We start from the raw sequence: 16,342 nt of genomic DNA, 5'->3' as shown, positions 1-16,342 counted from the left end.
CCCAGGCCGATCGCTTAGCGGCAGAAAAGCCCTCCACCACCAATGGTGTAGTTGTTGGGGAAGAAATGGACTTGAGGGAGAAGGATGTTATGATGGCTACAGGAGATATCTTTCAATAGATCTCCCTGTTGGCCTTGTAGAATACAAGCTCCCCTATTAATTGAATGGATTTTCACCCAATAGGGAAGGAGCAAGGGGGGGGCATGGTTTAAATCCAGCTGGTTCCACTCAGGCTGGCAGTCGATACTATATTAAAGTTAAAATTTATTTATTAGTCACAAGTAAGGCTTACATTAACACTGCAATGAAGTTACTGTGAAATTCCTCTAGTCGCCACAGTCCGGTGCCTGTTTGAGTCAATGCACCTAACCAGCACGTCTTTCAGAATGTGGGAGGAAACTGGAGCACCTGGAAGAAACCCATGCAGACACGGGGAGAATGTGCAAACTCCACACAGATAGCGACCCAAGCCGGGAATTGAACCTGGTCCCTGGCGCTGTGAGGCAGCAGTGCTAACCACTGTGCCACCGTGCCGCCCATGTAGAATAAATGTAGTAATGAGCATGTAGTAAATAAAAGGTGATGGTGACATAACAGTGACCTTGGTAAGATTATTGGTCTTTTGCCTCATGGTTGTTTATGGGACCTTATAGTCTGTATGACTTGCTGTTGAAGCAAGCTATGCTTTTACCCATTAGGTCCATTGGATAAACTATTGAATAATAAACAAAATACATAACCTAAGTGTTATGGTAAATATAAATAAACATAGAAAATGCTGGAAATACCCAGCAGACCTGGCAGCATCTGTGGAGAGAGAAACAGGGTTAATGGGCAGAATTTCCCCCCGAAAGTGTCATAATGGGGGAGCGGGGTTGGAGGGTGGTCAGGGCCTAAACATGCCAGTGAGCCCGGCTGCAGAGTGCTTGAGCACTGTTTCGTAAGAGTGCTCTGATCTTACAAGTGTGCTGGCAAACCCCCTTAAACCCACACTGACATTGAGACTCCCTCCCTTCGTCGGCGGCATGTCTCCCCAATCTCTCCCTGACACAGATCACTGGGGTCAGGACATTGAAGCCTTCCCGATGGATTTCCCTGCCTGAACCCTGACATGCGCACTCATCATCCCCCCCCTTCATGATTTTTCCCCCTGCACAATTCCCCCCAGGATGACCACCCCCCGTCATAGCCCACCTCATCATAGCCTCTCATTTCTCGCTGTTCTCACCCCATGCCCGATGGTCGGAAGATCATGGGAGCTGGGAAAATCTGGTGTAGAATGGGCTATGCATAATTAAATGCTACTTTAAATATGCTAATTGGCCTTGCACTCTTTCTGGGAATGGTCCGCTTCACGTCATTAGAAAGGGACCGGGGCAATTGAAACTGTTTGGCACTGTGCGCGAAGTTGATTTTTGGGCCTGCACGCTATTTTCCAGGATTGGCGCGATATGTGCCGGGTGCAGCGAGGTCAGAAAATTGCACCCAATATTTCAGGATGATAACGTTTCATTAGAACTTCAATTAACTGTTATGTATGTAATTGTATTTTGTAGGGAAACTGCACCTTCAGTTCCTCTGTCCCTCCACCAATCTTCAAAATCTCATTCAAATTGTTTTTTTTTATAGGCAGCTCTTCGCACATTGTCTTGAAGTACTGGACCTCACCGAGCAGCATCAGCATGGACCTTCTGAAAGGGTAGAGTACAACTAATACATCGTTTAATAAATTTGCACTGTGTCAGAAATCTGTGATGTAAATATGGAGGAAAGCCGTATTTATTTTCTGGGGAAGAGATAAAGCCTTTGGTTCTTTTGCCAGTTTTCACTGTTCTATTCTCCAGCTCTCTGAGACACATTGATTCTAGATGGTGCGGTTCAAGAGCAATGGCCGCCCTTATGTATTTCACTCCCTAGCAGCTTTTCTTCCTGTTTGAGCTTGACAATTGTCATGTTTTTTGTTCGTGGGAAATCTTGGACATAGTAGCCAATTTTAATGCCTTGCTGCTCACCACTGGTCAAGGATCAGATCTGGAGCCTTCTTGATCTATATAATGTATTATCATGCTAAGCATTGCATTTACCCCGTGTCTTGAAATGGAATTAGTTGGGAATGATCTGCGAAGATAATGCTATGATCGTACTGGGGAAACTACGCTCATGCGACCAATGTTAAGTGAATGTTATTACCTCTAAAGTTCCTTTCATGTCATGAATCATTCTGACTTGTACATATACTGTAGTTCCTTAGTTATTGCTAAAGTTCCAAACTTACTACCTAACAGCATTGTGAGACTTTTCATCATAAGGACTGAAATGGTTCAGAGAATGTCCCACATGATTTCTTGCAATTTGGGATGGGCGGTAACTATGGTCTGCCAGTGTTGCCCAAGTCCTGAGAGCGAATCTTAAAAGAAAAACAGCCCAACAGCAGATGAGTCACAATTTTTCTACTGTGTTCCCTGAAATTAGGAACATATGTTCATGGAATTACGCCTTATGTCAATAATAATGTTAGACTTTTATATCATTCAGAGTTGTGAATGTTGTGATTTTCATTATTTTAACGAGTGATGCAGCAAACGTAGAATATCAAAGATACCATGGTAAGTGTACCAATTTGACACCATGCTTGTGGCATCATCATCTCAGACTTGATGCTGAATTCATGGTTTTAGGGTTGTCAACTCAACCATGCTTGATTTTTTGACTTTCCTAACTTAGGTCAGTCATAGGGTTTCTGCTGGTATTAGGGTTGCCAACTCTAATTTCATCTGAGAGCTTTCATCACATGACCTCCAATCAGCACACCCCTCACCGACACCTGAGCATTTGTTGTCCAAAGCATCCACCCTTGAGCCCATCTTCCATGCCAATTGGAATGTGAACACTCTTTGTTGCTCAATTGGATGGTTCATGAATGTCAGTCAGACTTTTTTTTTGTCTGCACTAATTTGTAACCCATGAAAGAAAATAATCACAAACTTAGATTTTATCTGTGTTTCATGCATTTGAGCAGTGGTGAGAGTCAAACTCACCTTAATGGTCTAAAAGTGAGGCTTGGGATATTTAAACTCCTTGGCCTCATTTAAATGCTTCCAACTGACTTCTAGCCATCATGGCATGCATCACAACTGAGCTTCACATGTGAACAATTGCAGCAGAGGTCACTGGATAGTCGTCAGGTTCAAGAACCGTGTTTGATTTTTTTGACTTTCCTAACTTAGGCCAAGCATAGGGTTTCTACTGATATTCTGGCTGAGATTGGACATCTAGGCTGGGATTCTCCCTGCTCGAGCAGCATCTGGCTGGTCACGAGTCTCCGAGGTGTTTTTTTTTAGCGCAATCAGCTCTGTGCCGGAAATCGGTGCAGAGCTGATTATCATATGGAAATTAACACTTCCATATGATTCCTGGCCTGGGATGGTATTCTCTGGGCTTGCTAGCATCTCCCCCCACCGCTGAGCGTTGTGCCCACTAGCAGGGTTTTCAACTGCTCCCCACTAACAATAACAGGTGTCCCCACCCCGCTGGGGGGGGACAGAGGCCATTGAGGACCCCCCTGGGAGGTTGGGGGCAAGGGGAGGTGCCCCTTCAGCAGTGCCACACTAGCACTGCCCAAGGGGCACACTGGCGCTGCCCATTGGGCACCTTGGCACTGCCAACTGGGTACTGGACAGGGCCAAAGGGGTGTTGGGCATAATGGGGGATGGAGACTATTGCGGGGAGCAATCGGTGGTGGTGGGGAGGACCTGGTGCCACTCTGCACGTGGATTGGTGGAGGAGGGAGGGCTGGCTGGGGGAGGGGATGTCCGTTAGGCTAGCAATTGAATGGCGGGGGTGGTGGTTGGAAGGCCAGTGTTTGGGGGAGCGGGTTCCGGGGAAGGCCAGTGATCGGAGGCAGACAATGGAGGGGCCAGTGTGCATGCGCCAATCTATGCACTGACCGATTGGCGCATGTGCAGCGGCATGCTCAGCACTTTGCTGCCTCCCTCTCCAGCGGGATGAAGCCCTGCCCCTACTTTTTAGCGTGAATCAGTCTAAGGCACTCTGCATTGCACAGTGTTGGAGATTCGTTCAGGTAAATACACCCAAAAAATGGACAGGAAATTCTCCTGTTTTCCCGCCCGTTGGGCATTTAGTTTTGTTTTGGGAGAATCCTGGCCCTAGTATCAGCGTCTCAAGATGCTAAGTTGTAGAGTTAAGATGTAGTTCCATGATCTTCACATTTCCAGCAGACGTGGGAAGCATGGGCCAGACTCAATGGGTAACAACAATGTAGCCTTATATACACACCTCCTAATGGAAAAGTAGGACTGTGAAATTAAGTACCTGTGTAAGACCCCAATGAAATGGCTCAGCTGTAATTATTGAAGGTGACGTATTTCAAGTGCAATTCGGCTTGTTTTGGACATTCAGCTGAATGTAAAAGATTATTTTAAGAAGACCAGGGAGCTCTGCCAACCTGTGTTCTGGCTTACGTTCTGTCCTCAATCAACACACCCAAATTAATAAGATTTTTCGATTGAATTGCATGGGTGCAGCAAATACAGGATAACCAGGTAGGGAGCAGTCCAAGTCCTTAAAAGTGTGCGGCTTTCTGTCCTTACATGTTAGTATTCTCATTTACTGATTATTTTTCACTGTGGCTGTGTTTACCTACAGAAAATAATTTATTGATTGTGAAACACTTTGAGATATGATAAAGTCTTGTGTGTAATTCACTTATTTCTTTGAGGACATGTGGGAGTGTTTACAAATGATTTTGTCCCTCTGCTGACTTTCTCCAAGTTTGGATTGATCAGATTACACAAGCAAGTTCACACTCGTGTTCAGTTAAGTTTTCATTATTCTGTACAAGTAATACATGGTGGAACACTTCTAACTAACTATTTTATGTGCCAAAATAACCAGTATCATTAATCAAAGTATAGAATGTCAGGAAGCAGAGGGAGCTATGAACGATTTATTTTGTCTTGTTGAATATTAGAAATAATGGATAGTTTTAAATGAGCTTAATGTAGTGTGTCTATGTAAGAAAGGGTAAAACTCTAATTAGATTAATGTTAAACAAAAGTGTTTGCATGTATGGAAGTATTGGTTTCCTTTCAAACCATGTCTATTGAGCTATGACATGAAAAGCAAACAAGTGTAAAGGAGGAATAGGCTGTTGCTGAGCAACCAGGGACCAACTTTAGATTGGGAAGGATTTTTGAGTTTAGTTTTAAGTAGACTCAAAGCAGTTGGAATGAGGCAATGAGAGAGAAGGCAGTGCTCACAGTGCTGCCAGAAGCAGATGCAGAAAAATGGAGTAATGGGCAAGAAAACAAGTCCTAGAAATTAAAGAACAGAGTTTTAGAAACCAGGGAATGGAAAGAGAAGTTCCAGGAAGATTGAAGTAACAGGATGGGACCAGAAATTGAACAAGGTATAGTTCACTGAAGTTGGCTAGAGAAAAGGCAGATATCTGAAGTAATCTTAAGGTTGGTGACCTTCGTACAGCCTGTGCAGCAATAGTATTCTATTTGTGCATCTGAGTACCTGAGAGATTGTGTGGAAGCTTGAACACACATGGCAATTCAAAGTGGGGGAATACTGAAAGGAGAATTTGAAATCCTGGAAGTGGAAGAGGAACAGCTGAGAGAAAGTGTTGTTTTGAAAGGCGGACCTTTTCGAGAGTGGCGTTTTGAAACACTCATGATCACTTTGGGAGGGCTTTGAGAAGAAATCCATAGAAGTGTGATTGGGTGGCATCTGTCACTTGGTTTCAAAGTGGTTTGTGTCTGACCCCAGTTTGCCTTGTGGTTTACAGGGACTGAAAACATTACTGCCTAAGATATATTTTGTAACCTGTGCTTTTAAAGTCTGTGTATATTTGTGAAGATAATTGAATGAGTATTGTGTTGTAGTCAAACTTTCCATGCTTAATACATTTTTTTCTGTTATTAAAAGCTAATTGGCAGGCCTGTGACTCTGTTCATCTATTTTTCTAAAAAAATGTAAAAGTTACAGTCTTTTGAGCCAGGGTTCCACTCTGGGGATTTCCCATCCAGTAGTAACGTCAATTAGGATCGTAACAAAAAACACGCAATTTGGATTGTTTAAGTAGCTTTTACAACTTATTACTGTGCTTTAACTTGGAAAGATGATATCATCATATATAATGTTTTTGTTGTTCTGTAGCTCCTTGAATTATTTACTTTTTAACTGGATTGACCAGTGTAGTACAATACAAAACAGGAAAGATACCAATTTGATTCTCAGTCTCTACTAATTGCAGCAAGATGACAATAGGGTTTTAGAATTGGTTCCAATGCTTCTGTGCTAAGGCTGAGTAGACAATCAATTGGGGTTCCTGATTTTTCATTAACCCTTGGTGGAACATGGACCCCAAGAGAGAAAAGACATGAAGTCATCAATGATGGTCACTTGGATGAAGTGTATTGGGTTGCAAGATATCATGAGATGGGAACTCAGTGGGAGACAGCACCTTCAGGAGGTGGGTGAGTCCTGAAGAAAGAGTTATGTAACATTTTAATAAGGTCGCTAATTTCTCCAGCAGAGATACACACAACCCCGAGAGGTATTACTGTTTACGTAGACAAACCTTATATGGACTGGTTAGGAATAAAACCTAGTTTGTTGCATTTAAAAACTGCTGTGTACACATGATAAATGTATCCCCCAATCTATCTATCCAGCATTTTAAACTAGGACTTAACTGGGATCCTTGTTTCCTGCCTATCAACCAGCTTTCTCCTCATGCTACTGCATTTCCTCTTATATCGTATGCCTGAATTACCTGAACAAGCTTCTTCATGTAACATCTCATGAGGAAGCAGAAGTTCCAAACTTGTGCAGAGGTCCTATTAGTATAAAGTAGCTGTAAATAAAGTGTGATTGCTTTAGCAAACTACAATTCGAGCAGCTTATTTTGGGACAATAGACGAGCCCCAAAGAACCCCGTCTAGACACATGACACATGACAAAATATGGTGGCAGTGGACAGCAAGTAAAAGACCAATAAAACTTTAAGAAGCAGTTACAGACTTGACAAGCCAAGAGATCCTTGAAAGAAGGACAAAAGGAATAGATTCAAAACTCGCCAAAAGGTGGAGCATCGTGGGTGCAGCAGATGCAAACTGAGGCACGGATGCAGAGACCAGATAACAGTGAGCACATTCCCAAAGCAATAAGCAGTAACAATTCCAGGGCTTGGAACAAGCATGGAATTGACGCTACCCCTCCCAGAACCATTCTGGAGCACTGAAGGCTGACAACAAGCTCAGCATTTGGATAGCTGGAGAAAAAGGTATTCCAGATAAAGAACCGCTTCTGGTTTGCACAAAAAAGAACAAAATTAGCAGGTCAGTATATTGTTGTATGTAATCAGAGCTTTTGCCGATAGAGTAATAGCAAGGCAGGGAGTTGATGAGTCTTCATCTTGTTACAAAGAAAATTACAGCATAGGAACAGGCCCTTCAGCCCTCCAAGCCTGCACTGTCCATGTTGCCCGACCGAATTAAAACCCCCTACTCTTCCGGGGACCATATCCCTCTATTCCCGTCCTATTCGTGTATTTGTCAAGACGCCCCTTAAAATGCACTTTCGTATCTGTTTCCACTACCTCCCCCATACTCTCCTATTTAAGAGTTCCCAAATATTTTCGTTGCTTGGTTGGAAATTTGGTGACAGGTTCCCCAGGGGTTCACCCTGCCATGTTAAAATGGTATCACTGGAGTATTATGGAAGGGTTCAGGTCATAATAGCCTTCAACCAAAGTTTCTGGAGTCAGGGGCATCCGGGTAGGTCAAGGTTTTATTACACTGAAGGTTGGGACCTCGCATGCCATCAACAGGACGACTTTCTGCTTCTTGTCCCCCTCAGTATTGTTAGTCTGAATAAAATAACGCATGCACATTCATTTACAACGTGAATAATGTACCACTTCTGTAGCTACAGTGCACTGGTCAAACTTAGAGTCCTTTGACTGTCAGCCTGAGTAGATTCAATTGGTTTTAATCCTCTCACTGCTCCTTCCTTATTGGGTGAGCCTCTACTTGCTTAATAGGGGAACTCGGACTCTACGAGGCTCAATGGGGAGATCTATTGATCCCCACGCCATCATAAACAGGATATTTTTTAAAAAGGGGTTTAAAATGGAGGAGAAAGGTCACAGTCTAAAGTTGTTGAACTCAATGTTGAGGCCTGAGGGCTGCAATGTGCCTAAACGGAAGATGAGGTGCTGCCTGCACTGGACTTCACTGGAGCATTGCAGCAGTCCAAGGACAGATATGTGGGCATGAGAGCAAGGTGCTGAATTAAAATGGCAAGCAACACGAATGTTCGAGTCATGTTTGCAGACTGAATGAAGGTGTTTCACACAGATGTCACCCAGTCTGTGTTTAGTCTCCCCTATGTGGACGAGACCATATTGGGTGCAGCGAATACAAAAGACCAAGTTGAAAGAAGTGCAAGTGAAACACTGATGAACCTGAAAGGAGTGTTTGGAGCCTTGAATGGTGGGGGAGGAGGAGGTAAAGGGATGGGTGTCAGACCTATGTCAGACTCCTATTTATTGACTACAGCTCAGCCTTCAACACTATTATTCCCACGAAACTCATCTCCAAACTCTGTGGCCTGGGCCTCGGCACCTCCCTCTGTGTCTGGATCCTGAACTTCCTAACTCGCAGACCACAATTAGTAAGGATAGGCAACAAAACCTCCTCCACGATCATCCTCAACACTGGTGCCCCACAAGGCTGTGGTCTCAGCCCCCTACTATACTCCTTATACACTTATGATTGTGCGGCCAAATTCCCCTCCAATTCGATTTTCAAATTTGCTGACTACACCACTGTAGTGGGTCAGATCTCAAACAATGATGAGACACAGTACAGGAATGAGATAGAGAATCTGGTGAACTGGTGCAGTAACAATAATCTCTCCCTCAATGTCAATGAAACAAAGGAGATTGTCATTGACTTCAGGAAGCGTTAAGGAGAACATGCCCCTGTCTACATCAATGGGGACGAAGTAGAAAGGATCGAGAGCTTCAACTTTTTATGTGTCCAGATCACCAACAACCTGTCCTGGTCCCCCCCATGCTGACACTACAGTTAAAAAAGCCCACCAACGCCTCTACTTTCTCAGAAGACTAAGGAAATTTGACATGTCAGCTACGAGTCTCACCATCTTTTACAGATGCACCACAGAAAGCATTTTTTCTGGTTGTATCACAGCTTGGTATGGTTCCGGCTCTGCCCAAGACCGCAAGGAACTACAAAAGGTTGTGAATGTAGCCCAATCCATCAAGCAAACCAGCCATCCCATCCATTGACTCTGTCTACACTTCCCGCTGCCTTGGCACACCAGCCAGCATAATTACCCCGGACATTCTCTCTTCCACCCTCTTCCTTCGAGGGAAAAAAAGATACAAAAGTCTGAGGTCACGTACCAACCGACTCAAGAACAGCTTCTTCCCTGCTGCTGTCAGACTTTTGAATGGACTTCCTTGCATTAAGTTGATCTTTCTCAATACCCTGGCTATGACTGTAACACTATATTCTGCACTCTCTCGTTTCCTTCTCTGTGAACGGTATGTTTTGTCTGTATAGTGCGCAAGAAACAATACTTTTCACTATGTTAATACATGTGACAATAATAAATCAAATCAAATTTCAAGGGATGGTGCTGTGGGATGGGGAAGGGAAGTTGGGTGTGATGGAGAAGTGGACCATGGTGTCACGGAGGGAGTAGTACCTGCAGAATGCTGATGGGGGAGGTGAGGGGAAAATGTGTTTCACCGTGGTAGCATCATGTTGGAGTTGGTGGAAATGGCGGAAGATGATCCTTTGAATGTGGAGGCTGGTGGGGTGGAAAGTCAGGTCAAGGGAGCTCTTTCATTGTTCTGGGAGGGACGGGAAGGGGTGAGTGCAGTTGAGTGCCGAGTCAACCACAGGTAGGGACAAACCTTGGTTAAGGCAAAAAGCAGACATGTCAGAAGCACCATGAAATGAACCAACTACACAGCACCATGGTGGAAGTAGTCATTTTGTCACTAAAGAAAATTTATATAACACATGGCATTCCAAATATTGTGGTGTCAGACAATGGCCCACAATTTGCTAATGACTTATTCTAAAATTTTGTGAAGCAGTACAGATTCATTCACATAACTAGCTCACCTTGTTATCCTCAGGTAAATGGAGAAGCTGAGAGTGTATGAAACATCAAAGATGTGATGAAGAAGAATAAAGATCTTAATTTAGCTCTTACTGAATGTTACCGTTACAAAGTAGTTTCTCACCATCATGAGTTGTTCATGAAGGCGATTGGGAACACAACTTCCAGCTCTGCAACTGAAACTAAATATTACCTTGAACGACCACGAGAGGGCACAACAGCATGAGGAAAAGCAGAGAAGCAAGCAGACTGATAACTTTAGCTTCAAGCACAGAGATTGTGAATTATTAGTGCTGAAACCTGGGGAGAGAACATGGGTACGAGACTAACTGATAAAGGCATAATAATCAAAAGAACTCCACAACTGAGATCAAACCGGATTGAGACAGACCAGGGTAATTTAAGAAGAAACCCCAATGCCTTAATATCCTTGGAAAGAAAGCCAGTAGAAACTTTGGCTTATGACTCGTACAAATTTTGATGAAGATAAAGAAGAAACAAGTCAAGGCTTTACAGCCACCCCGGAGGAAGACACATACTGATGGAATTGACAATGCATAATGTTCTTCACTTCAGAAGGATTTGAACGAGCTCAGGGAGATTGGTCAAGGCATCTCAGAGACTAAACCTGTGAAGTCAGTGTGTTTATGGGGAATATGTAAGAGGATATATATAATTGGGATAAAGACTTGGTAGCTAGAGGTTGGGGGGGAGGGCAATGTTGAATAAAGGGTTAACAGAACCACATGATGCTGATGTAATGATGATGTAACATCACATGATTGACTAACAGCGGTCTGGAGGGAACATATGTTCCAACCTCTTGTCGAGGTCCTAATATGTATAGAGTAGCTGCAAACAAAGAGTAATGCTTTAACCAACTACAGTCTTGAGCAGCTTACTTTGGGAGACTAGACAAGTCCCAGAGAACCCTATCTCGACCCTGACCACACAAAGAAACAGCTTCAAGTTTAAGAAAGTAGATTTTTGTTAGATAAGGGATATGGGGTAAAAGAGTGAGCTGAGGTACAGACCAGTTGTATTCTAATTGAATGGCTGAGCTGTCATTTCTTTATCTGTCTTATCTACTACAAAAATAATTCATTTGTGCACACCTTGCTGTTCATCACATTTGCACTTGATTGGCTTAGATTTCATATTTATAAAAGTCAGCAAACTACAGCTAGACAGCTAAGCAACATATCAAATTTAATTATAAGCAGCAATCAGAATCATTACTTGTCAAAATAAAATAAACTATGAATCAAATATGAATTGCCAGCAATAGCTACCAGTAAAAACCCATCAGCTAGCTCTAAAAATAAACTGAACATCAGTTTGAGTTTGTGATTAGATTGTGCACTAACTCTTGCCAAAATAATTATTCCATTGTCAATATATAAAAAATATATTTTTGTTTGAAATGTCTGTATAAATGCTTTGCTTAGTGTACCTTGATCTGAAAAGCATGGGCCTTGATTTCATGCAGTTAGCTGAAGAGACTCAAGCTGACAGACTAGAATCTATATTTAGCAGTGGATAAATATTTGAAAGAAAAATTAAAAGAGTATGTGAAAGGACAAGGAAGTGGGATTATGTAGATGGATCTTTCAGAAAGCATTAAACTAAAGGATGTTCTTCAATGCCATTTATTTTTTGGGGAGGTGAATTTCTGTGGTGCTTCTCTGGTTTTTCTAGCATTTCTGATGCATCATCTGATGGATAATCAGCAGATCTACTGAGAAATTCACCCCATTGGGTCTAACCAGGTCCCATTAACTACATTGGAATTTCTTAAAACAAAATTAGTTTGGACTTTGAACAATTCTTTGCTAAAATCATGCTCAAGAGGCTACTAATAATACTAAATTATATCAGAACGCTGGGCTCAATGTGGAACTGGGTAAACAACTGGATAAATTTTGTAAAATAAAGAAGTTTTTAAAAAAGGTATTAGCAGTTAAGAGAGGATCAGTTGTTACATGTTTAACAGTTTTCTTGTTCCAGCTTGATTAAAATAAATAGAATGCTGCCGGGTGATGCATCAGCAGTTTTTAACCCCAGAATAATATCTGGATGGTTAGGTGGCAGAATGTGTTATCCATTGACTTGGTGATGCTGCTGAGTCGGGTGGCCTGATTGATTTTGTGGAATGAGTTCCATTGATATTGGATCTTGATTAAGGATAAGGGTTGGAGTCCAGTACGAATTTTGCTGAACGCTGCTTCCCTGACCACGGATACGGCCACACCTGTGTTGACCTCTGATGCGCGATATAACACACGAGAGGCTGGATGTACTCGGGAAATAAAGGCTTTTATTGCCAACAATAACAGAGCTACTATATACAGTATACGATCCCAGACTAAAGGGTCACCAGGCAGAGCAGTGACCTTTATACCTCTCCCAGGAGGCGGAGCCAACTGGGGTGTACCATAGGACTATATTAACAGGTAGAACAGCCCAACCCTAACCCCAACAGTAACATATCTACAGACTCATAGTACTGGCCAGACCATGGCTCAGCACTACCTGGTGGGAACCAACAATGGTTCACCACAACCTCCATCTTGGCTCCCATACATCAATTGTTTAAAAATGGTTGTGAATGGTCCGCCCTTCAAGACCTTGCTTTTAAGGAAATAAAACAACAGCTGTCATCGGCGAATGTCTTAGCACATTACGACCCCAGAAAAGAGTTAATATTCACCTGTGGTCCATCTCCATATGGCATTGGGGCCATTTTAGCACATAGATGGCACAATGGAGAGGAATGGCCAATACCTTATGCCACCAGGACCCTGGTAATAGCAGAAAGAAGGTACACCCGTATTGAAAAAGAAGGTCTAGGAGAAATATTTGTAGTGAAGAAATTTCACCAACATCTATATGGCTGGAAATTTGTGATAGTTACCGATCACAAGCTGTTGCTGGGACTACTGAAAAAGGATAAAGCAGTGCCATCGATAGCATCGGCTCGGATCCAGCGGTGGGCATTGCTCTTGGCCGCTTACAACTATCAGCTGGAGCACTGGCCGGGAAGTCGAGTAGCAAATGCAGATGTCTTTAGTAGGCTACCTTTCATAGACACCCCACCGATGGTGCCCAAAGTAGAAGAGGTGGTAATGACTGAACTTTCTGGATACCCTCCCTGAGGCTGCACAAAATATACATCTCTGGACGCAAAAGGACCTGGTACTTGCAAAAGTGAAACACTTGGTAGTGATGGGGGAAACAGAAAGGCCAGTCCAACCCCAATTCCATCCGTATTGGAGTAGAAGAGAATACCTTACAGTAGAAGATGAAATACTGCTGTGAGGGACACAAGTGGTAGTCTCGGGTCAGGGTCACCGTGCCATGCTGGTGGCCCGGAATAGATACAGACATAGCGGCACAAGTGCGTCAGTGCCAGGAATGTCAGCAAGGACAAAAGTTGCCACTGGCAGCGCCCCTACACCCATGGGAATGGCCAGGCAGACCATGTACTCAGCTGCATGTGGATTATGCAGGTCCATTCATGGGCTTGATGTTCTTTGTCATAGCGGATGCCCATTCAAAGTCGTTGGATGTACATAGGGTGAATTCTGCGAACACGATGATAACGGTAGAAAAACTTCGTACCTCATTTGCGACACTTGGCATCCCAGAGGTGCTCGCGTCTGATAATGGACCGGCTTTCGCCAGCTAGGAGTTCACGTAGTTCAAGAAGTTGAATGGGATTCGACATATCAGGATGGCACCAAACCATCTGGCGTCAAATAGGTTCGCGGAAAGAGCGGTCCAGACTTTAAAAGCCAGATTAAAAAACAGCCAGCAGCATCAATATCCACCAAACTCTCCTGGTGGATATTCGACTACAGGTTGTAATGAGTTCAATTAGGCCATTGAGATTGGCCTGTTAGAATATGAACTCCTTGATTGAGCTCTTTATTGCTTGTCCAATCAGGGAGCCTTTGTTGTATATATAACTGGGAGTGTCAGGTCTCCTGGCACTCTGAATGCTGACTCAGAGCTTATAACACTCTATGAACTTAAAAAGAACTTGTAAATAAAAGGGAATTTGGTGAAGAGATATTGGCCTCCGGAGACCTATTTCAGCTCCAAGAATGCATGCAGTACCTTGCCTGAATAGCCATTCTTCATAAGAGGTTGTGTTTCTCTCTTTCCACCTCTGTTTTCCTTCTGTCTCCAAATGCCGCAGATGTTGAGATTTACACTTTGGAGTGGGCGAGGTTTTAGTTATTACCTCATATCACAACAGTCTTCTGCATCAAAATAATTGCATTTACTCTGAAAAGGTGAAAATTTGTGTTTGTAAAGGAAGAGTGGAACTGAGGCATGTAGCAGAGTAAGTCCTAGTTTAGATATCTCTTGTTTGCGGTGTCAACTGCTCTCAGTAGGAAGATGCTGAAGCTACTAGTAGTTCTGACCTCAAGACCCTTGAGCAATAGCAGGGAAAATAATTCTAGGATTGTTCCTGTTCTCATGCAGGGATGGAAACAGCTTTGATGTGCTTCATGGTCGATTTGCTAACTGTAGCTGTCTTATGTTCATGCAAGAATAATGGGCACTTGGGGGAGTTACTGGAGAACTCAATACAGTAAAATGCCTTCAGGAGGATTTGAGGGAATAAAATGCGCAGAAGAAAATCAGCAAGACAAAATTATGAATAACTTCACTGTGTAAAAACAGCACAAACATAGTCACATTCCTTTCCCTTTCACAGAAGGATAGAAAAGAAAAAAACATTTAGGTAATTGATTTTGTGAAAATACCTTATTATTTGCAGTTCCAAGCTATGAAATTTGTCAGAGGCAGTTTCTTTAATGAGATTGATGATATCAATTTCAGCAGTCCAAACTCTTGGGTCTGAATTTCATGGCATAGAGATGGGTGCATGTTAACCTCGGTGTGCCATAAAATAGATTGTGATAACAACAGGAGCGGGTCCTGTTGTCATCAAGCTGCATTGAAATATTTTGGGAGGCGGTTGTGTCCAAATATTGGCAGCTCGTCCGATGTCAATTAAAGAGGCAGTTGAACTAATTGAATGGGCAGTGCACTACGGTTTTAAACAGCCTGTGGGGTCAGCGCACCAACAGGTGGGGACCTCATAATGAGAACTTTCTGAATCCAGGATGGGATAGAGAAGGAGCGAAGAATGTGGAGATAAGAATTAATATGTATTACCTAAGTGTGGTGAACCATAGATGGTTACCACTATGGGTACTTGTACATATGTTACTCTTGTTACTGTTGGGGTTAGGGTTGGGGTGTTCCACCTGTTAGCATTGTTCTGTGGTACACTCCGTTTGGCTCCGCCTTCTTACAGGAGTATAAAGGTCACTGCTACTTCCTAGTGGCCCTTAGTCTGGGATAGCATTGTTAAGCAGTATGCTCTATTCTTGTTGTGAATAAAAGCCTTTATTCCCGGGTACGTCCTAGCCTCCCGAGTGAATTAATCGCGCATCACTAAGTTTTTCCTTTCTGGATTGCTTTTTGAACTATTTTGTTCAAAGTTTTTGGGAAAAAGGAGACTTCTGTCTTTAAAGAGCCAAGCCACTGGCCATAGTATCAGCCGGTCTGCACATCAGCAATCTAATTGCTTAAATATGGGGATTGTTACGTCAGAGGAAGGATGAAGAGGAGAGGAGAAGAAGGGAGAAAGGCCTAAATCTGTTATGCTTCAGCTTCATTCCTGGGTTCTGTAAGGGACCTCTGTTGTGTGTTACGGTCTGCAGCACACCACCATATAGAGCTTTTCACAGACGTACTCTTAAGGAAGGGAAATATTATTATGCATTTTAAAACAGATGAGGATAACCAAGCAGAGCATTCAAGAGAGCCTGTCTAGCAGACAGATGGCAGGGTAACCATAGCAACATTAGTGGGGTTGGGAGTCGACTTCATAAGCATCTCCCCAGGTATCATTCAGTGGCCAGGGGAAATGCATGCAACATGAGCTCCAAGCTAGCGGTGACCCCCGATGTGAGGACCCCAAAACCGGCAGGACCCAGCCCCCTGCAAAACCTCTGCACCCAAGCAAGCCCTCTACCTCTCACCATGGCAATGGCTGAGAACTCGCCCACCACACCCAAACTCCAGGAGTTGGTGCTAAGTGATACTTACCTCCTAGCTCCCTTTCACTACTGCTTTG

General features: G+C 43.3%; 1 protein-coding gene across 1 annotated transcript in view; it reads left to right on the top strand.

Annotated features, from left to right (window-relative positions):
* The window catches only part of LOC144510434 (ankyrin repeat and fibronectin type-III domain-containing protein 1-like), an 878,059-nt gene that overhangs the window by 35,192 nt on the left and 826,525 nt on the right, over positions 1 to 16,342 (top strand). Inside the window, exon 2 of the mRNA XM_078239881.1 lies at positions 1,630 to 1,699. Within this exon, the coding sequence (XP_078096007.1) occupies positions 1,683 to 1,699 (17 nt within the window). The 5' untranslated portion in view covers positions 1,630 to 1,682. The remainder of the gene's footprint in view (positions 1 to 1,629; positions 1,700 to 16,342) is intronic.

Source organism: Mustelus asterias, chromosome 23, assembly GCF_964213995.1.
Source record: "Mustelus asterias chromosome 23, sMusAst1.hap1.1, whole genome shotgun sequence".
NCBI classification, from domain to species: domain Eukaryota; kingdom Metazoa; phylum Chordata; class Chondrichthyes; order Carcharhiniformes; family Triakidae; genus Mustelus; species Mustelus asterias.
The sequence above is the reverse complement of the archived record's forward strand: the minus strand, read 5'-3'. Positions and strand labels throughout refer to the sequence as shown.